Below are 27,409 nucleotides of genomic sequence, written 5' to 3' on the forward strand. Positions count from 1 at the left end.
AACTTCGATTGCATAAAAGCTGGGAACTGCTTACCAGATGTTAGCATGTTATTAATAAGTTCCAGGAACCCTTCTTCTGCCACATGCGCATCTGTAAACAAGAAAATCATCTTCTTGTTCTCTAAACCAAGCTTTATGTACAGAGTCTTCAAGTCTTCCCTGAAACTGTTCTCTCCATATCCACGGCTTAAAACTATTTCAAAAACCTAATGGAAAGATATAGGCTTTTTTATTGCCTGACAACACTGGAAATGAACCATACATCTTTTTCAGCAATATTATCAAACCTCGTATCCAGCAGCAAATGCTGCAAGCCTAGCAAGGGATTGCTTTCCTGAGCCTCCTACGCCAACCAACAGAGCATGACCGCGATCCATTCTTATAATGCGGTGTATTCGGGTTAAATGCTCGAGTGCATCATCAAAAAGGACCAAGTTCATTTTTGTTTTACTTTCATTATATTCCTCAAGGATTTCCTGGTGGGAAAAAAACAAGGCAAAATATATTTATGAGATGTAGGATTATGTACATCTTATATTGGAATATAAGGTTAGAGTGTCTCTCACCTGAAAGAGAGCTTTAGCTGCATCAAAATCTTGGATGTCTTCATATACTCTTGGTTCCCCCTCTTGCATTGCTGTTCTGTAGTCCCCAAAAAGTATGGGGTCTCTCATGACATAATCTAGCTCAGCCTTGAAGTGCTCTTCAGTCAGACTCTGAATATGGCGTTGTACCTTAAAAATGTATGAAAAGTAATGCAATTTTAATATGAAAAGGCATTTATATTGTACACAGTGCTCAAAGGGGTTGTGTGGCCATCTTAGTAACTTTTTCATAGTGACTAGGCTAGACTTAAAAAGGAAAATATGTCCTTACTTACCAGCCACGATCCCCCACCATTACCATTCTGATGGTGCCTAGTCCCTAGTTCTCACCACTTCCTTATGACATCTCATTACAAAGAAGTGCCCACTCATCAACCTCTGACTGAAGTGGTGAACCACCCTAGGCAATGATCAGTTGAGCAATCTTTTCAGTTAAGGTCTGGAGACATTCAAATATGCATTCTGAAACTGCCATCTAAAGTGCTTCTTAAGTGTGATATCAAGAATTATACCAGAACTCAACCAGAAGGGAACAAAAGGGAACTAACTCAACATTATAACTACAAAAGTAAGTCACTCTTTTCAGAAAAAACAAAAAACAAACATGCACTCACTTATTACTTACATCATTGCGATACATTTTCTCTTCTATCCCCCACCGATTTCTCCGGTGGACTCTATATACATCTGTCCATGCCTCCTTCCCTCACCTATGTATTGCTCGCATGCACTGCTCACCATCATAAACCACCCAAAGTCACCTCATTCCATGGTACAGCACAGAAGTCGCTTAATCACTTCACCCAGCCATCTGCTCTCCCTTTTCTTTCTTCTGCTTTTAGCTGCTGGGGACATTGCTCCTAACCCTGGCCCACCTTTCACGAATATTTGCTCTACACTACCTGCCTCTTGCAGAACCACTACAAACTTTAACTGCACTCTTCTAAACTCTCGATCTGTGTGCAATAAGCTCACCCAGATTCATGACTTATTTCTCACTAATTCTCTTAATCTGCTGGGTCTCACAGAAACATGGATACAACCTTCTGACACTGCTTCTCTCACTGCTTTATCTTATGGTGACCTTCACTTTTCCCATACCCCCAGATCTGACACCAGGCATGGTGGAGCAGTTGGGGTGCTTCTAGCCCCACAATGCACTTTTCAAGTCATCTCCCCATTACCTTCCCTCACGTTTCCCTCTTTTGAGGACCACACCCTCAGGCTCTTCCGCCCATTGTCTCTCAGAGTGGCGGTCATCTATCATCCTCCTGGTTCTCCCCAAATGTTCCTGGATCATTTTGCCACCTGGCTCCCTCACTTTCTTTCCTCAGAAACACCTACACTCATCATGGGTGATTTTAATATCCCCATTGATACCCCAATCTCCTCTTCTGCCTCTCGGCTTCTGTCTCTAACCTCCTCCTTTGCCCTTTCACAGCTTACTGACTCTCCCACACACAAGGATGGGAATACACTGGACTTGATCTTCTCTAGACTTTGCTCTGTCTCTACATTCACTAATTCTTCTTTTGAGCTCTCTGACCACAACCTTCTCTCTTTCTCTATCAGTAACTCCCATCCTCTTCCGGACACTCCAACCTTGTACACTTATAGAAAACTGCGTGCCATAAACACTAGTCAATTTATAGACATTCTACAATCTTCACTATCACCAATCTCTTCTCTCTCCTGCCCTAATCTAGCAGCCAAACATTACCATGACACCCTAAAGTCTACCCTGGATCAAATGGCACCCTCCAAAACACGAACCTCCCGACACAGACGGCAGCAACCCTGGCACACGCTAACAACCCGCTTTCTCAGGCGATGCTCTAGGTGTGCTAAACGTCTGTGGAGGAAAACTAAGACTTCTTCAGACTATCTGCACTATAAATTCATGCTTAAATCCTATTACTCCGCTCTTCATCTCGCCAAACAAACATATTTTACCTCCCTCATCTCCTCTCTGTCTAACAACCCAAAACGCCTTTTCAACTCTCTCCTTCGGCCTAAAGTACAGACCCCAATCACTGATCTCTGTGCTGAAGACCTGGCCAAACACTTCAAAACTAAAATCGATGACATTCATGATGAAATCCTCTCCCAGTGCCCTAAAAGTTCTGATCCAATTCCCAGCCACATCTCCTCTTCATCACTCTCAGTTTTTGAGCCTGTAACAGAAACGGCCCTAACCAAAGTCACTAACGATCTTCTGGCGGCCAAATCAAATGGCAATTTCTCTTTACTGATTCTCTTGGACCGGTCTGCGGCTTTTGACACTGTGGATCACCAACTCCTCCTCAGTAGTCTCCGCTCCATCGGTCTCAAGGACTGTGCTCTCGCCTGGTTTTCCTCCTATCTCTCTGGCCGCTCCTTTAGCTACTCGTTTTCTGGCTTTACTTCTTCTCCTCTTCCCCTTGCTGTCAGGGTTCCCCAGGGATCGGTCCTGGGTCCTCTACTCTTTTCACTCTACACATCCCCCATTGGAAAAACAATCAGTAGATTTGGTTTCCAGTACCACCTCTATGCTGATGACACCCAACTCTATACCTCTTCCTCCAACATCACCCCTGCACTCCTACAGCATACCAGTGACTGTCTCTCTGCTGTCTCAGACATCATGTCCTCTTTATATCTGAAACTAAATCTTTCAAAAACAGAACTTCTTCTTTTTTCTCCATCAACTGATACTGTACCTAACCATGACATTTCCATCTCGGTATGTGGGACTACCATAACTCCCAGGCAGCAGGCTCGCTGTCTTGGAGTTATACTTGACTCTGATCTGTCTTTCACTCCCCATATTCAGTCCCTTTCACGTTGTTGTCACCTGCATCTCAAAAACATTTCCAGAATCCGCCCGTTTCTCACTACTGAAACTGCTAAAACTCTCATTATTGCTTTGATTCACTCCCGCCTCAACTACTGTAACTCTTTACTAATAGGCCTTCCTTTCTCCAAACTTTCTCCTCTTCAGTCCATCCTTAATGCCGCAGCCAGACTCATCTTCCTCTCCTCTCCATCTTCCTCTCCAGCCGCTACACCGACGCCTCCTTCCTGTGCCAGTCACTACACAGTTCAGTCCAGAATACAGTACAAAATCCTCAGTCTCACACACAAAGCTCTCCACAATGCTGCACCTCTCTACATCTCCTCTCTCATCCCTGTCTACCATCCTACACGTTCTCTCCGATCTGCTAATGATCTCACACTAACATCTTCTATAATCCGAACTTCTCACTCCCATCTCCAAGACTTCACTCGTGCTGCACCGGTTCTCTGGAATGCTATACCTCAATCCCTCAGACTCAACAACAACATCCATAGTTTCAAACGTGGCCTGAAAACACATCTCTTCAGACAGGCCTATAATATTCATTAATTGGCCTCAACATATCCTCAACATATCCCCACACCTCTTCTTTGAATAGTCATTGTGTAATATTATGTCTGATACTTGTCTTTGTTTGTACCCCATAATTGTAAGCGCTGCGGAATCTGTAGGCGCTATATAAATAAAATTATTATTATTATTAGTTAAGACCAGGAAGTTGTGAGCTGAAGGGACCAGGTGTCATCGGAACATGATCGGGTGATCAGTTTAGGTGAGTACATTTATTTACTTTATTTTTTTATTTTATTTTTTTAGCCCAGCCTGGTCACCCTTTTACAGGACCCTTTTACAGAATGTATATTTTACCACTGTCTTATCGTCTTCATTGATCAGTCTATCATGGAAAACTCTCAGGGCTTCATTCCTCCAGACTCTCACCATCTGTGCCACTGTCTGGAATCTGAAATGTAATATTATATATAAGGCCAGGAAATGTCACAATACAGTAATATAATATATCATCAATATAGGAATAATCTTATCAGATCCTTTTTAACAATTTAAATGTAAACACGGTTACTAGAATACACAGTATTTAGCTAAATAATATCTTATGCTGGTGCTGCAAGGACTCTCCAAATGATAAACCAGTCTCCCTATGCTAGTCCAAATTGGAAACTCTTATGGGGATGTTTTACCCATTGGCACTGCTTCTTCTGCAATCTATTCATGCAAAATCTACACATAAATGTGAATTTATACATTTCCAGTATAGATTTTATTAAGACATTCAATTCTATTTTTGTTTATTCCCCATAAATAAAATATAGCGTTTCAAAATATAGGTAGAAAGCAGACAGCAAGTACTAGTTGAAGTTTCCCAGATTAAATAAGTAAAAAAAAATTGAGGTTCACTTTACATCCAACATTATACTACAATGCATGAAAAAAATAGACCAATCACTGTAAAAGCAACAAAAGAAATAAAAAAAATACCTTTCTGGAGTTGTTAAAATCAATCCATTAAATACTCGGGAAAGATCTCGAAGGTTAAATATATAATGGAACTTTGAAGGAGTTGGCGGAAGATCCCGAACAATCATTTTATATAACTCCAGAGTACAGGAAGTTAACTGAGCACAAATAGCCTGGAGGTCTTCATTGAATAGCTGTAAAAGTCAAAGGGGTCAACAAAGTTACATACCCCAATATTGCATATGTCAATTATTGTCAAGTTCCATCATGTAAATCTAATTTTAAGAATCCTTGTAAACATTCAAGCAGTGCTTTAGAACATTTCATCATTTAGTTAATGATTTGTATACAGCTACATGTGTGTTTGCATTTAGAGCAGTACAGAAATATACTGCATGCATACTTTGTGTAAATCTATGCTGAACTCCTTTAATTTATTCGTTTTGGGCTGAAGTAGTAGACCAGTTAAACAGTGTCCTTTGTCATTGTATTTAAACCTAAGGGCTGTCTCCTGGGCTTCTCTGATGATGAACACTGCTGAAGATGCCTAAGGACAGCACCCGGAAATCTCCAGCACTCCCATAAAAATGAATACATACAGCTTTTACAGCTCCAGGATGCACAAAGAGCCAAGGCAGCTTTCTGGAGATTCTGAGGGGTCCAACCACTGTGAGGGTGGGTTCACACAACGATTTTCTATACAGTTTTTGGATATTTTTTTTTTTTTTTTTTTAAACGTATGCAACCGTACAGAAAACCATGGCCACAGACTTTCCATTCAAAACCATATGCACCATATTGTATAGGGTTGTCTCCGTTTTTCACACCACACGGTTTTTAACTCTTTTTTTTTCTGGAAAACCGTGGCCTACCACGTATTGTATTGACCCATATACGTTTTTTTTTTAACATGGGGGTCAATGGGAACCGTACAGACCTGTATGTGCATACGGTTCCATCCGGTTTTCACCATACGATTTTTGACTTTGCACAGTTTTTTTTCTTGGAATTTCAATCAAACAAGTGAAACTTTATTCATAATGGAGGGAAAAGTTAAAAACGTATACGTTTTTTTTCTTAAAAGACGGATGCAACCGGACATCATTTTTCAAACCGTATACGGTTTTCAACCGTATACAGATAAAACTTTGTGTACACGTTTTGATACAGTTTAGTCAGGTTTTGAGGAATCCGTTTTTTTTAAATCAAAAACCTGATAAAAAACTGTATTGCAAAAACGTGGTGTGAACCTACCAAGACAGGGAATAGGGGGATATATATATATATTTTTTTTTTAACTGGACAAACCCTTTAAACACAACATGTCTAAATTTAATAAGACATTAATACACAGATTCCTTCAGTATTGATGATCGGGAACTAATCTTTATTTATTATTTGGGGCTTCTCTCCTATTGTTAGACCACTCTTATTTTGATTATGTCATATGTACCTTTGTGTTTACTTTGGTGTATTGTTTACACATGCTTCTTACTCTATTTACCACTACTGATGACTATTGTGTATGAATATATCTGTATATTCTGTTTGATTTTGTGCTTTGCGGTGCATTACTTTTTAATAAACCCAAAAAATTAAAACAGCTTTAGTAATCTTAAAAGCAATACTGACATTACCATTGTATGCCCATGAAGAATAGAGAAGTAAATAAGATGTAATGATTCTTCTGAAGGGAAAAGCACATTGAATACAGTAAACAGGGATATAAATCGTGTGTCCACTTCATTTCGACCACCACCAGCCTTTCCCATCGCAGCTATAAATCCAAGATCCCTTAGGAACTTGCAATTCAGTTCTTTGCCACGGTCATACATGCCACCCTTTTCCAGGAGCAACTTTAACAGAGCAATTGGTTGCTGGGTCCCATATTCATCCACCTATATTTAAAATGGAAACCAAAATTACTCTATGTAGAATATTTTCAAGTCAGTTTGTTGTTTTTAAATAAGGAAAAAAAGTAAAATAAATAATAATAATCATTAAATATTTTTTATTTTTTTATTTTTTTGAAAATGTCATAAAAACACTAACCTTTGGCATATTCATGTCATCCATGAACACCAACAGACGCTTGCCCATAGGTGGTCCATAGTTGTCTTTTGTACGTTTCTCTACATTTGCTTCTAGATTTCTTTGGATATCCATGGAAGTAGTACGAGAAGAGAAATTGATCGTCAGCAGTATCTGTCCAGGAAGGAATGCACAAGATTTAATGTGGACAATGTGAGAATAACGTGTATACGGAACATAAGAAAGGGAACAAGGAGAATAAGATAAAAGAACTAGAAAGGTGAATAAATGGGTTACCAAATTATTACCGTATTATCACTGTTTAAGTTCCTTAAGAGGTTTGCTGTAGTAGCTGTCTTAGATGTACCAGATTCACCAACAAGTACTACTGGTCTTTTAATTTTCACCATTTGCTCCAACAGCCACGTGGTGCGTGTAGTGTCCACCGTAGGAACTAAAGATAGCGCCATACATAAAAGTTTCATTATTATATAAGGAAAACAATGCATTCACAAGGTAATACCAAGACAACGACAAGTTATCACAATAGTAGAACGAACTATTACAAGGAAGTTAAATAGTAATAGCAGATCTGGTTTTGCGTGTTGGAAGTAAGGCTATGATAACAACAAAAAAAAGGAGTTAGAGAAAGATATTGGGGGGGGGGGGTTTATAAAGACTTGTGTGGCAGCTTGTGTGATTTTAATGAGACAATGGTACTTCTTTACACACAGTTCCACTCTAAAGCTCCCTTTAAAATCAGTCAAGACAGGACTGCCGTGCTGACAGCGGCTCAGAGAAGGATTTGGCACAGCACTGCACATGGGTGAGGTTTCTGCCTGTGTGCAAATACCCTAACATAACATCTGATGTCAAAAATGCTACTGAATCTACATACTTACCTAGAATATCAATAAATTTCTCCTCTGATTTATGAATATATTTTGGAACCAGTTTGCTCCAAGGTATCCATTTCTTTTTTTCACCATCAAAGTGAAAATCATAAATGGTAGGTTGCTGACCTGAAACAACACAAATTTAATTATTTCCCTGGAATTCTCTAAAGTCCACTGGGTCTGGGTGTAAGGTCTACTTGGTGGAACGACAAATACCTGGAAGTTCCCCAGGTCCAGCTAGGGCCTGCTCATCATAAGTAGTTGACATTGAGGCTAAACGTTTTATATATTCATCAAATTTAATTCTTCCATTTTCAAGTAATGTCGCTCCCAAAGAGCAATATAAAGCCTCTAAGAAATAACATTCCAAGACATCCACATCTTCAACCTCTTTTTCAATTAAAGCTTCAAGCATCATAGACAACTGTGTCACCTATAGAGTTTACAAAAGTATTTTTATCTCTCATTAAATAAGTACTTTTCTACAACACAAAATAACACTATATATATATGTATTTTATGTGTATATCAGATATGACCATTAATGGGATACAGGGTGAAGATTGATGGTCCTCCTGCTCTTTTTTACAAGCAGGAATTCAGTTGTATCCATGTAAACACAGTTAACCTCTAGTCCAATGGTTAAAAACATTTTTCTCAAAGAATTAGAAATAAACAAAATACCAAAACATAAAACCAAATTATTTACAATTACCATGTTAAGATCTGTTTGAGGAACAATTGTTTTTAACTTTTCTCCTTGCTTTCCTTCCACGATTCCTTCAACGATCATTTCAATGCAAGGCGGTACATATTTCTCAAATAAGCGGTTGAACTCAGCTTGTTCTTGCTAAAACAAATAGGACAATTTAACTAGCATTTTGGGATATTTTGATGCAGTACAAAAAAATATATATCGTATATACTCGAGTATAAGCCGATCCGAATATAAGCCAAGACCCCTAATTTTACCCCAAAAACCCAGGAAAAGTTATTGACTTGACTATAAGCCTAGGGTGGGAAATAAATCATCCCCCCATGTAATCATCCAGATCCCGTCATCACCCCCCCCCCCCTTCATCTTCACTGCCTGTCAGTCCCTTCATCAGTGGTCTTCAACCTGCGGACCTCCAGATGTTGCAAAACTACAACTCCCAGCATGCCCGGACAGCCATCGGCTGTCCAGGCATGCTGGGAGTTGTAGCTTTGAAACCCCTGGAGGTCCGCAGGTTGAAGACCACTGCGGCCTTCGTCATCACCCCCCCCCCCCCCCCTTCATCATCACCGCCTGTCAATCTCTTCATCAGTGGTCTTCAACCTGCGGACCTCCAAATGTTGCAAAACTACAACTCTGAGCATGCCCGGACAGCCTTGGGCTGTCCAGGCATGCTGGGAGTTGTAGTTTTGAAACCTTTGGAGGTCCGCAGGTTGAAGACCACTGCGGCCTTCATCATCATCCCTCCCCCCCCCTTCATCATCACCGCCTGTCAATCCCTTCATCAGTGGTCTTCAACCTGCGGACCTCCAGAAGTTGCAAAACTACAACTCTAAGCATGCCCGGACAGCCATAGGCTGTCCGGGCATGCTGGGTGTTGTAGTTTTTAAACCTCTGGAGGTCTGCAGGTTGAAGACCACTGCGGCCTTCGTCATCATCCAGCCCCCCCCCCTTTTGTTTTGTACTCACCCCCCCTCGGCGGGAAGTTAGGGTGAGCTGGTCCAGGCCATCTATGCTGCAGGGACCATTCGGTGGGGAGGATTAGTCGTTGCGGGCTGTCCATTTTCCCTGGGGGGGGGGGCCTCTTCTCCACGCTTCGGGCCCAGACTAGTGACGTTGCCTTGACGACGACGCACAGGGACGTTGCGCATGAACGTCCCTGTCCGTCGTCGTCAAGGCAACGTCACTACTCCAGGGCCGGGCCCGAAGCACAGAGAAGAGGCCCCTCCCCCCCCCCGGTGAAAATGGACAGCCCGCAACGACTAATCCTCCCCACCAGACGGTCCCTGCAGCATAGATGGCCCGGACCAGCTCACCCTAACTTCCCACCGAGGGGGGGATGAGTACAAAACAAAAGGGGGGGGGGGTTGGATGATGACGAAGGCCGCAGTGGTCTTCAACATGCGGACCTCCAGAGGTTTCAAAACTACAACACCCAGCATGCCCTTGCTGGGAGTTGTAGTTTTGCAACATCTAGAGGTCTGCAGGTTGAAGACCACTGAGAAGGGAATGACAGGCGGAGAGTTCACTCAAGTATATGGCGAGGGGGGCGTTTTCAGCACGAAAAATCGTGCTGAAAAACTCGGCTTATACTCGAGTATATACGGTATATAAAAATGATGCTATAGTACATAAATGTTATTTGAAGATTTCTAAATTATGTAAGTCAAATCTTTTTGTCTTTATGCCATTACCTTGTTTTGCCTATTGCTGACCCACTTTTGCCAGTAAGGTCTGTATTTAAGATTCTTAGGATCTACAAACACCATGCCACAACGGGATACAGTTGCAGGTGACGCATATTGTAAATCTCCAACCTAAAGAAATAACACACACAGATTATAAAGTAGCATACGTGAGATTGCAGCTAAAGCAAATCAATAGTAAGACGAAAATAGCCTGGACCTCAAACAATAATGCACAATGTGGCTGAAGTCTAATTCTCTCTCCATTTGCCAAGGTCAATAGCTTATTGTCATCCATCACGGAATTCATATTTTCCACCCAGAGTGCATCCACATCACCATCAAACAAGATATACCTGTACAAAAAGAATACAAAAATGTATGGGATAAATAATAACCATTTTAGAAAAGTGTACACTAAAATTAAATGAGAGTTCTAAAGATAAGTGTTTTCTATAAAATAGTAATTTTATACAGGGGTATGATATTCAGACACATTGGCCCTCATTTACTATTGCAAACCCGACATGTTTTGTCGAGTTGTGCGCCAGATTCTGTCGCATTGCACCAGATTATGTCACATTTTCTGCGCCAGATTTTGCAACAGAATTTGCGCCAGAATTGAAAAAAACCAGACTAACTCTTCATTTTGCTAAGAAAACCCAAAAAATGGGCGTGGCTGCTGGGGAAAGGGGGCATGGTCTTCGAAAAGGGGCGTGTTTCTGACATTTTCACAAAAACCCAACATATTTACTAAGGTTTCCACATAAAATGTGCTGGTTTTCAGCTGAGGAAAACCCGACAGATCAGAGCATGTGTAAAAAAAGAAAGTTTGGGGAAAGTGGAAAATGTAGGGAAACCTTAGTAAATACCGTGGAAAATAAATTGTAGGGAATTAAAACCCACAAAGAAACCTACACAACACTCTTAGTAAATAAGGGCCATTGTATCTGTTACACATGTTAAACTCTTCTCTATGAACAACAGGCTGACCCAACAAGTAAAGTAAAAATGCCCAATGTAAAGCAATTTCACAGCAGGAAAATATGTAAAGCTTTTTTTTAAAAGAAATGTGGATCAAGTTTAATCTTAAACTTTGGTTCAAGCTACACTGTTGCTAGGGGTCCAATAAAAGTCCTGGTAATATTAGTACTCAGTATATTGGTAATATCAACTAAATATCAGCCGTAGATTTGGTCCTATTTAAGAGGAATAACAGCACTGTATGTGGGAATATTTTTTGTCTAAAAACAACAGATACCTTAGCGTAAAGCCAACAGAACCCACTGTATGTCAGTGGGGTCTGTAGGACAAGGGTGTTCACCATGCAATGTGAACCAAGCTTTATTCCTTACTATCTTACCGTCTCTCCTTTTTATCAGTTGGCTTGTTGATTTCCCTGAAGATGTTTGAAAGGACGCCATCAGTCCAGTCTCTTGTGGTTGGGTCCAGGATACCATACAATTCAATTACACTCATGGCTTTGGGATTCAGCGTATATAACTTTGTTGTAAGACCAAGTCTGGTAAAGATAAAAAAAATTATCATTAGCAATAAGTCAATACTTTGATTAAGAGTGGAGATAAACATAATATATTTTTGGATGTCTATCATATATTACCTATGTTTTATATTACATATATAGCACCAACATATTCTGCAGAACTGTGCAGATTCATACAAGTTCCTTTCCCCACATTGCAAATCATATGTTGTGGTCTCCCCGCAGTGGGATTGATGGACATATCATAGTGTTGTGTCTATCCCACAACCTACCCAGGTGAGCACCTTGCTATATGTTTTTTTCCATATCACTATTGATATCTGACGTTATTTCCCTAAGAGGCACTGTGCTTTTTGTTTTGTTTTCTATAGATCTGTATAATTTAATGTTATTCTTTATGTGCTAACCACACCTATTGTACTTATCCCGAAAGTGAAGCTTTAAAAATACATGACAAAGCTCAGAATCACAGATTCATAATGTGTTATACAATGTGTGCAGATGTGACATGATGTCTGTGAGGGGAAGGATGTAGGGTACTTACTTAGTCTGTGCTAAACCCAAAGTGTTAATTACGACAGACTTTCCACCTCCTGTGGGACCAACCACCATAGTTGTGTGACGTGTCAGCATTGTCTCATACATCTGAACAACCTTGTCTACCTACAGATAAAAAAGAAATCATTTAAAAACTTTACATTATAAAAGCTAACAGTACAATACTTACTTTTTCTGTCTTTTACTTTGCAATACGTTTACCTGAACAGGAAGTAGAACATAGTTGTTGTCTCTAAGAGCTTCTTCTACTGCATCATTAAAGTTGGGGTAGCGAACACGGGGGCAGTCCAGTCCCGGGAACAAGTCAGAAATTAAACCAAGAAACAGGGGAACGTCTTCAAACACAAACTTGGGTAGGTTCATGTCTCTCAACGCCCTCATCAAAACAACATCCTAAAATAAAAGTAACATAGTATTGCCTCGGGAATGACCTGAGAAATTGTCACAAATATTTGCAATGCACAACTGGAGACGTAATCTGGGCTAAAACATTTACAAAAGGAGCGCACACAATAGCTCCTCCATTCTTTTTCCACAAGTGTCCTACCCAAGTCACCAATCTCAGCATTCTAGTTGTTGCTGGAATGACCACAGAATGGAGATTTTTTAACACTTACCGTAAAATCTCTTTCTCGAAGGATCCATTGGGGGACACAGACAGTGGGTCGTACCAAAGCCGTCCCTTGGGTGGGCAGATAAGTAATCAGGCAGACAGCCGATCCACTGCCGCCTGCAGCACTTTACGCCCCAAACTAGCATCAGCTGATGCGAAGTATGAACCTGGTAAAACCTCGAGAAAGTGTACAAAGATGACCACAAAGCCGCCTTGCAAATCTGCGAGACAGAGGCCCTATTCTGGTGAGCCCAGGATGCCCCCACAGAACGCGTAGAATGAGCTACAACCCTGAAAGGAGGAATCTTCCCCTTACAGCGATAGGCTTCCGAAATGGTGGACCAAATCCACCTAGAAATGGTGGCCTTGGAAGTAGGTTGTCCCTTGCGACGACCTTCCGTAAGGACGAAAAAGAAATCACACTGACGAAACGAAGAAGTGACGGAGATATAACAACGTCCAGCTTGTGTAGGTTGCGCTCCTTAGGATGCGAAGGAGCCGGACAAAAAGACGGGAGGACAATGTCCTCATTCAGATGAAAAGCCGGGACCACCTTAGGCAAAAAGGAAGGATCTGGCCGAAAAACTACCTTGTCCTGGTGGATCACCAGAAACGGAGAACGTCAGGAAAGAGCTGCCAATTCAGACACCCTCCGGATGGAGGCGATAGCCACAAGAAACGCCACTTTCCAAGAAAGGAGGCGGAGAGGGGCTCAAAAGGTGCACCCTGGAGGACACTCAGAACCAAGTTCAAGTCCCAAGGGGAGAATTAGAAGCCAGGGGCCACTGGAAAAGAACAGTAAGGGCCGAAACCTGACCTTTAAGGGAACTGAGAGACAATCCCAGTTCCAGCCCTGACTGTAAAAAGGAGAGGAGACGGGGAACTGAGAAGGTCACTGGGGAGAAGTCCTAAGCTTCACACCAATGAAAATAAGACCGCCAAGTACGGTGGTAAATTCTAGCGGAGGAGGGCTTACGAGCCTTGAGCATGGTGTGAATGACTTGTGAGGAGAACCCGCGGGCCCTCAAAACCGCGGTCTCAACCACCACGCCGTCAAATGCAGCGACTGTAAATTGGGGTGGCAAAGAGGACCCTGAGAGAGAAAGTCCGGGCGAAGCGGAAGGCGCAGAAGGGCGTCGTCCAGGAGCCTGACTACGTCGGCATACCACGACCTCTGGGGCCAATCTGGAGCTACCAGAATGGCGGAAACGAGCTCTGCCTTGAGCTTCCTCAGCACTCTGGGAAGGAGCGGAAGAAGAGGGAACAGATAAGGCAGAGCGAACCCCGTCCAAGGAATCACTAGGGCGTCCACGGCCAAGGCCTGAGGGTCCCGGGACTTGGACACAGATGGAAGAATTTTCCGACTGTGCCGGAACGCGAAGAGGTCCACGCCCGGAAAGCCCCAGAGGTCGCAGAGTTGCGTGTAGACCTCCAGATGAAGAGACCACTCGCCGGGGTCGGGTGAGGACCGACTGAGGAAGTCCGCTTCCCAGTTGAGCACTCCTGGAATGTAGATCGCCGAAATAGCCGGAACCTTGCTTTCCGCCCAGATGAGAATCTTGGTCACCTCGGCCATGGCTGCCGAGCTGCGAGTGCCGCCTTGTCGATTTATGTATGTCACATTCGTGGCGTTGTCCGACTGGACACGGACAGGACGGGACTGAAGCCGGGACTCCCACAGAAGAAGACAAGAAGAATCGCCCGTAAATCCAATATGTTTATCGGAAGAAGGGTCTCCTGGGGAGCCCAGAGACCCTGAACCGTCCAATCCCTGAACACGCCGCTCCAGCCTGACAGGCTGGCATCCGTCGTAACCACTTGCCAATGAAGGGGAAGGAAAGACCGCCCCTGGAGAAGAAGGGGCGAGCGGAGCCACCAGAGCAGAGACTGACGGACCCTGGGAGGGAGAGTAATCTGACGATCCAGGGACAGAGGCGACCTGTTCCATCGAGAAAGAATCGCCAGATGGAGAGGGCGGTAATGGAACTAAGCAAAGGGCACGGCCTCCATGGCTGCCACCATCCGACCGAGGACTCCCATACAAGTGCGGATGGAGACTGATGCCTGAGTCCGCAGGGATCGGCCCCCCCTCCCGAAGCCAGACACTTATCCGGCGGAAGATAAATTTGGGCAGAGGCCATGTCGAAGCGAAACCCCAGAAAGGTTAGAGACTGGGTAGGCCGGAGGACCAGCCAGCCGAAACGAGTCAGAGTGCCGAGATGCCTCTCGACCCTAGCAGGCCCAACACGGGCGCAAAGACCTTCGTAAAGACCCGAGGAGCCGTGGCTAGGCCGAAGGGGAGAGCTACAAATTGAAAGTGCCCCCCCGGAACCGCAAAGCGGAGGTACCGATGATGGCATGGAAATATTGGCACATGGAGGTAGGCATCTTGATGTCCACTGAGGAGAGGAACTCCCCCTGTTCCAGGGATGCCACCACCATCCGAGAGATTCCATCCAGAAGTGGCGGATGAGAAGATGACGGTTGAGACGCTTGAGGTCTAGGATTGGCTGTACAGAACCGTCCTTCTTGGGGACCACAAAGAGATTTGAATAGAAACCCCGAAAACATTCCTCTCGGGGGACGGGAACAATGACCCCCTGGAGAAGCAGGGACTGGAGAGCCACACGAAATTGCTTCGCCAGGGGAGGAGACCGGGGGGCCCGGGATCGAAAAAAGCAATCCCTCGGAAGGGAGGCAAATTCGATTCGGTAACCGTTGGATTCCACGTCCCTGACCCAAGAGTCCTGAATGTATGAGGTCCAGATGTCTCGGAAAACAAAAGACGACCTCCCACCCGCAAGGAAACCACGGGTGGGGGCCTGACTTCATGCAGAAGTGGGTTTGCGGTTGCCCGATTTGGGTGCAAAACGGCCAGAGCGGTTGGAGTCCGACTTCCAGGACGGGCGTGCCCGAAACGAGGGAGCCTTCTTGTCCCTCGAGGGCGCCTGTCCGGACCCCTTGTTGGAGCCAGAGGTCCGATAGGACCGAAGGGAAAAAGACTTCCTTTGGGAAGTAGGACGAGCCTTATTTTGAGGTAACAAGGAACTCTTACCTCCCGTTGCCTCGGAGATAATCTCGTCAAGGCGTTTGCCAAAAAGACGGCCACCCGTAAAGGGAAGCTCAGTGAGAGACCTTTTGGAAGCGGCATCCGCATTCCAAGCCTTAATCTACATAGTGCGGCGGACGGCTGCTAGATGACCCACAGCAAAGGCAGAACAACGGGCTGCCTGCATGGAAGCTGCACATAAAAAGTCCTCAGCCTTAGCGCAACAGAGAGCCAGAGCAGATAGATCCTCTGGGGGGGGGGGGGTCCCGCTAAGATATCCTGATGGAGCTGTTGACACCACTCCGACAGGGCCTTGGACATCCATGTCGAAGCAAAGATGGGAAAAAAGAGAAGAGCCAGCTGCTTCAGTAGCGAACTTTGCTAAGGATTCTACCTTTTTGTCCGCGGGATCCTTGAAGGCAGCGGCATCTGCCAGAGGCAGTGTAGTCGCCTTTGATATCCGGAAGATTGGTGGGTCCACAGAGGGAGGGGAAGCCACTTTAGTGACAAAATCCTTGTCAAATGGATAACGTTCCTGAGTTATCTGGACTCATGGGAATCTCTTGTCTGGATGTTTCCATGCGGATTTCAGAATGTCGTCAAACTCAGCGTGAGAGCTGAACCTTTGAGGTGCTGGCTTAGTACGATGAAAGGATACTGCTGGATTGACATCCGAAGATCCTGGGTCCTCCAAGTGAAAGGTGTCTCTTATGGCTGTAACCAATGAGTTCACCATAGCAATTGAGTCCGAGCGGTCCTCTGGGTCAGATGCCGGTTCAGAAGCCTCGTCCACTAGTTCACCAGGGGAATGTGAATGGGTAGAGGCAGTCTTGGAGGGGGCAATCCAGACCGGGTATGCGGCTCTGGCGTGGCAGAGCGGCGACTTCGGGAACGTCCTCTAGAGGAGCGACGTGTGTGCCCAGATGATAGGGAGGGGCGGGACCCGCGAGGGGAACGCCCACATCTATCCGAAGACTCAATGGAAGGGTCAGACGAGGCACCCCTAGCACACTTGTGAGAGCGGGAGGTACGAGGGGACGAAGAGCGGGCCCTCTCAGAGTTCCTGCGCCGGGATGACCCCTTCAAAGCGGACACTATTTCGTGGGAGGCCTCAGCCACCGAACGGGAGACTTGGGACAAGTCATACATACACTGGGTCAGGGAAGAAACCCAGGCTGGAGGAGCGGCTGAACCCACTGGACCAAAGGGGCATCAGGGGGACTGGGGGAGCAGAGGAGCATGCAGAGCCAGCGGGTCCAGCGGCATCTAGGTAGTACAGTGCTTGCAGGTATAGTAAGTCACTAAGTTCCCAGGCTCCTGTTTAGAGGGATGAACAGCCCTGGGTACGACATAAAGGGTTAATAAGGAGAAGGCAGGCACTTCTCACCAGATCTGTGTCCCCTATGAGCTGCAGTGAGGAGACATTGCTCCGTGCAGCAGCTAGACTAATAAGGCCAGCCAATAGGGAGGGAGGGGCGTGCCTAGCACCAAGTAACTGACCCCTAAACACAGAGAATGGCGCCCACGGCGCTGATTGGGAGCTGCTTCGCGCTTCTGAGAGCTCCCCCCCCCCCCAGTAGTGGGCGGAGCTACAGCGTCAGGGAAGAAGTGTCATGGCGCCCGCTCCTTGTCCCGAGCGCCCATATAACTGTATATGCACTCGGGGGAACGGAGCGGGCGGCCAGAGCGCCGGCAGCCTCTGCCGGTGAAAAAGAAAGTAAAACTGAGCCGGGGCAGAAGCGCCCGGCTCATAAGAGCGCCGCAGCTGCAGCCGCGTATAAGGCGCTCTGAAGGATATATATGCGCTCGGGGCCAGAGTGCCGGCAGCCTCTGCCGGCGAAATTAAGTAAAACTGAGCCGGCACAGAAGCGCCCGGCTCATAACAGCGCCGCGGCTGCAGCCGCGTATAAGGCGCTCTGAAGGATATATATGCGCTCGGGGCCAGAGCACCAGCAGCCACTGCCGGCGAAATGAAGTACAACTGAGTCGGCGCTGAAGCACCCGGCTCATAACAGCGCCGCGGCTGAAGCCGCGTATAAGGCGCTGTGAGGAGAGAAATAAGCCGGCGCTGAAAGCACTCGAGCAGAAAAAACGCTGCGGCTGACAGCCGCATATGAGGCGCTCAGTGGTGTCCAAAAACACACAGCCCACACACACAATAAAGGGATCTTTGGAATAATATATGCCCCCTTAGTAAAACTGCTCCCCCAGAAATGCAGCCCCTGTTAAAAAAAAGTCCCAAAAACTGAGGTGGGCCAAGACAGGGGGTCTCCAGAGGTTGCGAGGCTGTACCTGTGGAAAAAGGTACTTACCTCAGTCGGAAGAACTTACCTAATGGAGTCTTCAGTGAAGTCTTCAGCCAGCTTATGGTCCCTGCATCACGCCTGGCTGCTATGCGCGAGCGAGGCGAGCAGAGACATAGGGGGACCCGGACCCATGAGGTACCACCCAGGCGCTGGCCGTTGGCGAGGGGGGGGTTAACAGCGCATATACAAAATGTCTGTGCCCCCTTACTCGCAATGGGGAAACAGGGAACCGCAGTCCCTGAGTCCCCACCTGAAAACAGAAAAGAAAAGGAATTTAAAAACTAACACGTCCCTAACTAGGAAAATAAAAAATCAGAAGACCTGGTCTGGAGCAGTCCACCATATCCACCTCCTTAGACACTAAGCTTAAACTGACTAGCTCAGAGCCTGAAGGCGGGTATATCCTGCTGGGAGGAGCCAACTGTTTTTGTTGCCATAGTGTCACCTCCTAGAGACAGCAAGATACATCCACTGTCTGTGTCCCCTAATGGAGCCGATAGAGAAAGGAGCTATTTTCTGAACTTGTTTCTTTTAGGTTTAAAGGGGTTATCCAGGAATCGAAAAACAGAGCTTATTTCTTTCAAAAACAGCTCTACATCTGTCCGTAGGTTGTGTGTGGTATTACAACTTGGCTCCATTCACTGCAATGTAACTGAGCTGCAGAACCACACCCAACCTGGAGACAGACAGAGAGCGGTTTTTGAAAGAAATTAGAACTGTTTTACAATTACTGGATAACCTCTTTAACCCTAAAAGCAACACCTCGGTTTGAAAGACGCTTTGTTTAAGAACAAATCTATATTTCTCTCCTTTAAAAAAAATTTGTAGAGAACATCAGCATCTGTGCTGCTTCATCAGTTGTCAACGGGGGAAGCTGTTTTTCATCCAATGACAGAAAACGGCCATCCACAGGACCCACCTTAGGCTGCAAAGTGCCCTGTGCAAAAATGCCCTTTGGTTCCTCAACCCTAATATCTAATAGGGTCATTGGGTGATTTTGTTTTATAGGATATGAAACATGGCACTTAGTTTTTGGTTTGTTTTTCTTCTCCTCGCCCCACCAGACCTGATTGATAGCTCTCTACTGTTTGCGTATATAGGAAGAGATCTTTAATCAAGACCCAATGTGATCTAGTAAGAGGCCACCAGGTTCCCTTTAAAAACACTTCTGATTAGATACAATATACTTACTTCGCTCAAGTCTGGGGAACCTCTCTTCAGCTCTCCAGCCATCACCAGCACAGATTTTAGGGCTCGCAAACCAAAATCATAATGATGCTGTTTGGACAGTTGTTCTTTGGCAAGTTTATATAATACTGTCATCTTTTTAGCCAGGTTCTAGAACAACATACAATCAATGGTACTCAGATGAAGTAGATATTGGAGTTTTACATACAGTTGAAAGGTCTTAGTTTATCTAGCATGAAAAGGAAACTCTTAAGGTTTTTTTTTTTTTTTATGCAGTCAAAGGAGTACAAAGTTTATGGATAGAAACAGAAGAAAACAACAACAAAAAAATACTAGATGCATGCACTCTTAGTAAAGACTTTTGGATTTTTCCTTTTATTACAAACATAATAATTATTGATAATAATTCAGCTTACCTTGGCCAAAAGAAACCCTTCGGAAAACAGCATAATTTCACAGATTTGTTGGAGATCTGGTACAATCACAACCACAGGCCTGAAGAGAGCCTTCACTGACTCTGGCAATTCTGTACGGCCGGCATAACCTGGGTTCATGGTTATAAAAATCCCCATACGGGCATCCATGGCAATTTCTAGGCCTTCAAACTGCAAATCCATAAATGTAAAAAAGATTTAGGGTTCACATGTGCATATTTTCTGCTGCAGATCTGCTTTAGCAGATTTTGCTACCCATTAAAGTCATTGGGCAGCAAAATCTGGTGACGTAGATCTGCAGCAGAAAATACGCAGGTGTAAACGTACCCTAAAGGGTACGTTCACATGTACAGGATCTACTGCATATTTTTGATGCATAATTTGTGCAGCTGATTTTGCTGCTCATTAACTTAAATGGGTAGCAAAATCAGCTGCAGAAAATATGCAGCAAAAATATGCAGCAGATCCTGTATGTGTGAATGTACCCTAAAAGTTCAACTATTCCGCTCCAGATTTTTTAATTGTGGATGAAAAGCTAAAAAATGTGAGGTGGGCATAAATGAAAAAGAAAACAAGACCATTACGGTAGACATCAAAGCTCCCTACTGGAAAATGGGAATCCAGGCACTTATTATGCTAAGGCTATGTCCACCCACCATTTTTGAGCCTCAAAATTGCTGTTTTTGCAGGCAAAGTCCCTAGCAGTCAATTTTACAGTCCTAAGGGTCTGGGAACTAATAGCTGTTTTCTCATTAAATTCAATAGAATTAATTTGGGGAAAATACAGACTTTTTGAGAGTGTTTTTTTGGCCAATAAAATTTGGATGTTTTATGTCCAAAAGCATTTGTCCAAAAGCAAGAGTCCAGAGTTAATTTCTTGAGAGGAACAGAAAAATAGAAACAAACATTTTTGAAATAACAGATCACACTTAAAGGGGTCATCCAGGAAAAAAAACTTTCTTTTATATATCTACTTGTTCCAGAAAGTTAAACAGATTTGTAAATTACTTCTACTAAAAAATCTTAATCCTTTCAGTACTTATGAGCTTCTGAAGTTAAGGTTGTTCTTTTCTATCTAAGTGCTCTCTGATGACACGTGTCTCGGGAACTGCCCAGTTTAGAAGAGGTTTGTTATGGGGATTTGCTTCTAAACTGGGCGTTTCCCGAGACACGTGTCATCAGAGAGCACTTAGACAGAAAAGAACAACCTTAACTTCAGAAGCTCATAAGTACTGAAAGGATTAAGATTTTTAATAGAAGTAATTTACAAATCTGTTTAACTTTCTGGAGCCAGTTGACATATATAAAAAAGTTTTTCCCTGGATAACCCCTTTAAGAAGCTACGAATCAGTTGGCACAAGGACTATGTGGACATTGCCATCCCTATAGACAGCAATGTCTGTAGAGCATATTTTGCCTAAAGAACGGATAAGACTGCCGCTAAAAATCCATAGTGTACCCTAGGCAGTGGAAACCCATTGCCAACAATAGGACTCTGCTGCACCAGACTTTCAATAGTATGAACCCAGCCTAAATGGTAAACAAGTAAACAACAATAAAAACAAAAACACTTAATGCAGATAGAGGCACAACTCACCTGAAATCTCTTCAAGTGATGGATTAAAGCATTACGTATGGTCTGTATCTGAGAGGAAATAACTGAGAGTACAGAGGCGTCAATACGGTTGAATTCATCAAAACAGCCCCATGCTCCACACTGAGCCAGACCAGAGAAGATTTTACCGACAGCCTGCAAATTGATTGAAAATTACAAACAGAATTCTGGCGAACAACACTGTAGGGCACAATCATTTTATGGTCAATGACAGAAAGTACAAAAAATACAAATGATTATAAACTATTAGCCTGTATGCAAATAATTTATAACCATAATAAGCTTAATAGTAAGCAATAATACTTTATGTGTACCTTGTAGTCCATGCCTTCACCGCAGTTTGTCACCACACACAGCAATCCAAGAGCTTTAGCCAGATCTTTAGTTGTCTCAGTTTTACCGGTTCCTGCTGGTCCTGCAGGTGCCCCACCTAGATACATGGATAGTGCCTACAAAAAGAAACTACAGTTTCATGACACATACATGGACAGGAGACTATTATAAACTTTTTCATTTGCTGTTCTCAGTAAAAAACAAACAAACAAAAAAACATTTAGTTCAATCAAGGTGCGTTCATAAGGGTATTTTTTAGATAAAAGGCAGAAATAAAGAAAAACAAAGCAAAATGGATTTGGTAAGCAAATCATAAACATTGAAAATATACCACATTGATCTTTTTTTTGATCTTTTTAATATACAACCTAAATAACGTATTCAGATGTTACCTGATGTACTCTCTCAGTTACCTGTGTAAGAGTGAGATATATCCGATCAGTCAGAGGGGTAATGACTAGCCTCCCATTAAGTCCCATGTATTCGTATCCATAGGCAAAGGTTCCAGTACACTGGCGGACATTCAGTTCGTCTGGTTCTCTGTCCCAGTAAAAACGTAGCTGACTTTCCCATTCAAACTCACGTGCATCCATAATGCTAGTAGAAAGGTCAAAATTTCCATCAGATACAGTCAATGGTTCTGAAATCAGCTGAAATGATCCATACTAACCTTAAACTTACCTATCTCTCACAAATATGTCCACAATGTCTCTAGCATGTACATCAATGATGAGAACAGTATTATATTTTTTCCTGTCATTTTTAGCTAGCGGTTCTGTGATGCGGGTAACAAGTTCATCAATCTGTTGGTGCATTTTCTTAGCATAGTTTTTCAGCGCTTGTTTCTCTCCCTTCTTAACCTTGTTGAAAACATCTTCAACTTCCCAGGTCCACCATACCTGATTACCAGCCAAGACAACCATTCCCTGGTACAATAGCATCCAGTCTATCCTGTAAAATTAGCACAGTCATAAAATATGCAGATGTTAATTTATCATTAAATGGGCACTGTCAGATACAAAAACTTTTGATATGTTGTAAAGAATGCAAAACCAATATGTTTTGCAATTGCTTTCATTAGAAAGTTTTCAGTATTTCATACTGAAAAAGCCAGTCAAACAACTGCCCCCCTGCCTGCTTGGACACATACTAGTCCTGCTGTGTCCATGCGTCATCACCTACGTCATGGACACACTTCCTTGATTGACAGCTGTGAGTGCAGGGCTCACAGCTGAAGGAAAATCCTCCCACTGTTAGCTTGTGTCCCGCTACTGTCAGGGAGGACAAGCTGGGAGTTGTAGTTTTGCTAATGCTAGGGGAGATGTGAGCAGACAGCATACTGAGGGAGGGGGCGGAGACCTGCAGTGAGGCCACGCCCCTCCCTTTGAGAGGAATTCAAACTAGTGAGCTAAATTAAAAGTGTAATAAAAAAAATAATAAAGGTACTAGACACATAACAATTAGATGTACATGGTCAGGATTAGTTACTGAGTGATATATTTAAAAAAAAGTTTTTTTGTTGGATCTGACGGGTACGCTTTAACATTATAGGGGTATTCTAGGTATTTATTTTCTTTATATAAGGTTTTATATGGTATAAAAAAGGTATACTCACTTACATGGGTCCCCTGAAGCTCCTGCTGTGAGTTCTTTCCCCGCTCATCAGTCTTCTTGCTACTTTTTGAGACTGACTCATCTTGGCAGTGATGCACAACCCATCCAATCATCGGCTGCAGCAGAGTGGCCCATCACTGCTAAGAGTCAGCAAGAAGAGCGCGGGGCTTGGAAGAAGTTACAGTGGGAGCTGAGAGGACCAAACTGATGAGAATGTGTTTTTATTTATTTTTATAGCAGTCCGTATTTTATAAAAAATGTTTTATGCAGTACAGTTTTCAAAGGTCTGTAAATACAGGAATGACAGGTGATAGATGCCAGACAACACATGGGACTGCTGAACAGGTATGCATTACTAGTAAAGAATTATATCAATAGGTGTGGGACATGAGCACCCCAGATTAAGTTCAATATTGGCAAGATTTCAGACAGAGACAGGGACATGGGAGTCATTTTTAAACCTACCTTTTTAGTAACAAAATAAATATAGGCTTCACACTTCCCTGTCTATGCAAGTGGCTTACTACCAGCTACCTAACACAAAGTTTAACAAATGTTTTATTTTCACAGGACACAATGTCCTGTTTTTTTTAATTTTTTTTATTTTATTTAATACTTATTCAATTTTAACAAAATTACAATATATATTACATTAAACACAAAGGGAAAAAAAAGAAAAAGAATAGAAAAAGAAAGACCAAGCAAGGAATTAAAAGAAGTAGAGCAAAAATACATTTAAATTACATAATTCATTTTATATTCAATTGGAGAAGCATTGAGGAAGGCAATGGTGCGCAGAAGCAATTAAGCGCTCCATCAAACAATTTAAATGTGTACTGTTGATTATCTGTTGTATAGCTGGAATTTCTGAGCTTTTCCATCTTATGGCTATATAAGATTAAACAACTGTTAAGACATGAACTGTTATAGTTGACATATCCTCCATACCCAAATGTAGTAAGGCTACCTCTGGTCCCCATGGGATTGAGTGGCCTAAGATCTTACTTAATAGAGTATAAATTTGTGTCCATTAGGGTCTAATCCCCTCACACTCCCACCATATGTTGAAAAGAGTACCCACATTTTTATCACACCGCCAACATATATTTGAGTGTCCTGGAAATTGTATAGATAGTTTATATGGGGTCATGTATCACCGGTATAGTAATTTCCTAAATACCTCAATGAGACACCCTTGTGGTTAGAGAATATGCATAGGTCCACTGCTCAATAGTGACATTTTTACCCAAATCTCCTTCCCATTTTTTACAGCAAGTAAGAATATTCATATCTGGGGCAAGAGCCTCATATATTTTAGAAATTCCTTTCTTTAAGGGATTATGTGCCAAAAAAAAGTCTGAATGTTGCTTGTGTTGAGTCCGGTCTATTGGGTATAGAAGTAATAAAGTGTCTCAGTTGAAGGTATCAATAGAACTTAGTATGCGGAAGATTGAATTTTTCTACAATACTGGAGAAGGGAAACATACCCCTTGTATTTTTGGATGCCTTTTCGCATCCATAGTTGAAAATTGGAAAATGATCCTGTTTTTGAGGATGCAAAGCCCCAAATTCAAAATCTCAGTAATGGTGCAGGTTCCTACAGCTTCGTATGCAGACTGACTCTCATCTAGTTTTAAAGCCCAGTTACAAGCTGTCTTCAGCACCTGTGCTGATCTAGGCTAGTCTGAAAACTTGGAGTGGCCCAGGAAGGGGATTAAAGGCCCCACTACTAAATCTACCTTTCATCACATAAAAATCCAGGTCTGATAACAGGACTAACCAAAAGTCCCCAGCAGGCTAAGTCTCACCAGGATTTAACTACTTCTGACTTCCAGATTTATCATATGTCACCCAGCTTTTCCTGGATGAAATATGTGTTTCCTGAAACCTGGTTTCCAGATACAACAAGTAGCTTGGGAAAATATAGCGATCCCTGACAGCCAATCCTGTCACTGTCTCACACAGGTTATATATAATTTTTATAACCATATTTTGGGGTATTTACAGTACCTGCTCTTATCCTCGCAGTATCTAAATATAGCCTCCTTAGTAATAAGCCTGTTGGTTTTCCTCATTTCCTGCAATACGGCAGTCATCCAATCCTCCACACGACCTTCAGCTGCTATAGCCTGGCGGAATGCCATCACCTCTCCTTCAGCTGAGATCATGCCTGTTGCCAACATTTCACCATTGTCTCCAGCTTGAAATCTCAGTGATGCAATGTTATCATACATCTGCAACAAAAGCAGGTGTTTAGGTATACATAATGGTTAGTGCATATGTAGCAGAGTCTTTTCTTCAAATAACATATATGTTATAATATGGTAAAACATACCCAAAGTATTTGATGGAACAGTGTAGTTGGGTTTCAAAAAACATAAAATGAGACAGTGTTCAGAACACTCTTTATCCTACCCAACCATCTTAATAGATCAATGAAAATGTAAGATGGTCTTGGCCTATTCACAATCCAATGAAATGGCTGTCAACGAATGGTTTTGAGCATGCTATATTTGATTCAATGTCCAAGTGGACAAATGAGAACAAAAAGACAGGACCAAAAATACAACAAAATTAAAATAAAAAATAGGACATTAAGGTTAGGGTGGCATGTACCATATTTTGCTGAGTTTTGATCAGTTGTGGTCTCCATTCTACATCTATGGAGCCCATCTCCTGCAATGAGTTGGACTGAGCAGAAAGATAGGGAAAGAAGTGCACAGCTGTGTGCTTCTTCTGGCTATATCTAAATATTGTGGGGATCTCTGAAATTAAATATTAAAACTTTTGAAATGTCTGTGTTTTTTAAAAAACAGTAACGCTTTAAGGAAACTGAGAGGGAATATACAGTGTTGCCAGATAACCCTTTGTGCAACACAACTAAATAAATCAGACTGAAAAGTAGGAGTATTTCCTATCCAATGCGCCAAACAAATCCTAATCGATTGACAAAAAATAATAACCCTTATAAAATAATAACCTTTACATCACAAAAAATATTTTATTAATTGTATCAGCCCATCCATGACTGTGTCAATTGACAATGTTATTTAGACTAGACAGTCTAAGAGTGGTCTACATTTATCACCATGGTTAATGAAGTTTTATAAATCTAGTATATCTATAGACTTTATACTACCTATTGGCTGGTCTGCTTTGTGCCACAATTTTGGCACAATCCTGGCGCATGGTCCCACATCTCAAATCATGTCCTCTTGCGAGACAAGGTGTAAAAGGTGTCTTCAATACATTATAAATGTGGTGCAAGGCATGCACAACTTTTTTCTGCAAGTTGCACCAGAATTCTGGCATTTTTGCAACAGTAAATCTGCCCCACTGTTTGTATACATAGTTTACAACTTGTAGCACAAAGTATTAGTAGCAAATACTATTAGCACAGAAAAAGATGTCACCTTGATAATGTGCTCCTGAACACAAGTGGGGTCACTGCTGCCCAGAATACTGAGCAACTCATCATCTGATATGAAGAAGAATCGTGGAAAAGCGTTTCTTTTGGAGTCCAAGTAATCATTCAAGCTCTTCTGGCATTTCTCAAGATCCTCACTTAGGTTTTGTAGGTCAAACAGTCGATTTGAGGCCTGACAGCAGCGCTTTATTACTGGATCCTTCATGGTTTCTGACATTATCTGTGAGGGAAGATTAAGACATTGGCATTGATACAAAATATAAGATCAAATTAAACAGTCCAGGTAATATTTTCTCTCCCACATAAGCGAATACCTTAAGTAGAAAACCCTTTAAATGAATAAAATACCTTATTTTTTATTCTTATTACAATGATGCCCTTACCCTTTTAAAAATCTTATCAATATTGTCAAATTTTTTAGCCTCTTCCGGCAGCTGTGACCTGATATCACCTCCAATAAAAATGCTCTCCAAATACATCCATTTACGTTGAACTACCATCCACACCTGTAAATCAGACAAAAC

At 42.9% G+C, this 27,409-nt stretch overlaps 1 protein-coding gene across 1 annotated transcript in view; it reads right to left on the reverse strand.

The window, feature by feature from the left end:
- The window catches only part of DNAH10 (dynein axonemal heavy chain 10), a 140,931-nt gene that overhangs the window by 58,145 nt on the left and 55,377 nt on the right, over nucleotides 1-27,409 (reverse strand). Inside the window, exons 29-53 of the mRNA XM_056534241.1 lie at nucleotides 27,269-27,391; nucleotides 26,872-27,105; nucleotides 25,469-25,692; nucleotides 22,526-22,795; nucleotides 22,258-22,441; nucleotides 21,826-21,960; nucleotides 21,494-21,646; nucleotides 19,879-20,067; nucleotides 19,466-19,612; nucleotides 12,508-12,699; nucleotides 12,293-12,411; nucleotides 11,608-11,766; nucleotides 10,465-10,600; nucleotides 10,254-10,376; nucleotides 8,560-8,694; nucleotides 8,061-8,277; nucleotides 7,851-7,970; nucleotides 7,257-7,402; nucleotides 6,970-7,122; nucleotides 6,555-6,815; nucleotides 4,939-5,111; nucleotides 4,309-4,402; nucleotides 567-734; nucleotides 288-476; nucleotides 35-206 (exon numbers count right to left, since the gene is read on the reverse strand). Of these exons, the coding sequence (XP_056390216.1) occupies nucleotides 35-206; nucleotides 288-476; nucleotides 567-734; nucleotides 4,309-4,402; nucleotides 4,939-5,111; nucleotides 6,555-6,815; nucleotides 6,970-7,122; nucleotides 7,257-7,402; nucleotides 7,851-7,970; nucleotides 8,061-8,277; nucleotides 8,560-8,694; nucleotides 10,254-10,376; nucleotides 10,465-10,600; nucleotides 11,608-11,766; nucleotides 12,293-12,411; nucleotides 12,508-12,699; nucleotides 19,466-19,612; nucleotides 19,879-20,067; nucleotides 21,494-21,646; nucleotides 21,826-21,960; nucleotides 22,258-22,441; nucleotides 22,526-22,795; nucleotides 25,469-25,692; nucleotides 26,872-27,105; nucleotides 27,269-27,391 (4,216 nt within the window). The remainder of the gene's footprint in view (nucleotides 1-34; nucleotides 207-287; nucleotides 477-566; nucleotides 735-4,308; nucleotides 4,403-4,938; nucleotides 5,112-6,554; nucleotides 6,816-6,969; nucleotides 7,123-7,256; nucleotides 7,403-7,850; nucleotides 7,971-8,060; nucleotides 8,278-8,559; nucleotides 8,695-10,253; nucleotides 10,377-10,464; nucleotides 10,601-11,607; nucleotides 11,767-12,292; nucleotides 12,412-12,507; nucleotides 12,700-19,465; nucleotides 19,613-19,878; nucleotides 20,068-21,493; nucleotides 21,647-21,825; nucleotides 21,961-22,257; nucleotides 22,442-22,525; nucleotides 22,796-25,468; nucleotides 25,693-26,871; nucleotides 27,106-27,268; nucleotides 27,392-27,409) is intronic.

The sequence above is a fragment of the Hyla sarda genome, chromosome 1 (genome assembly GCF_029499605.1).
Source record: "Hyla sarda isolate aHylSar1 chromosome 1, aHylSar1.hap1, whole genome shotgun sequence".
NCBI classification, from domain to species: Eukaryota; Metazoa; Chordata; class Amphibia; order Anura; family Hylidae; genus Hyla; species Hyla sarda.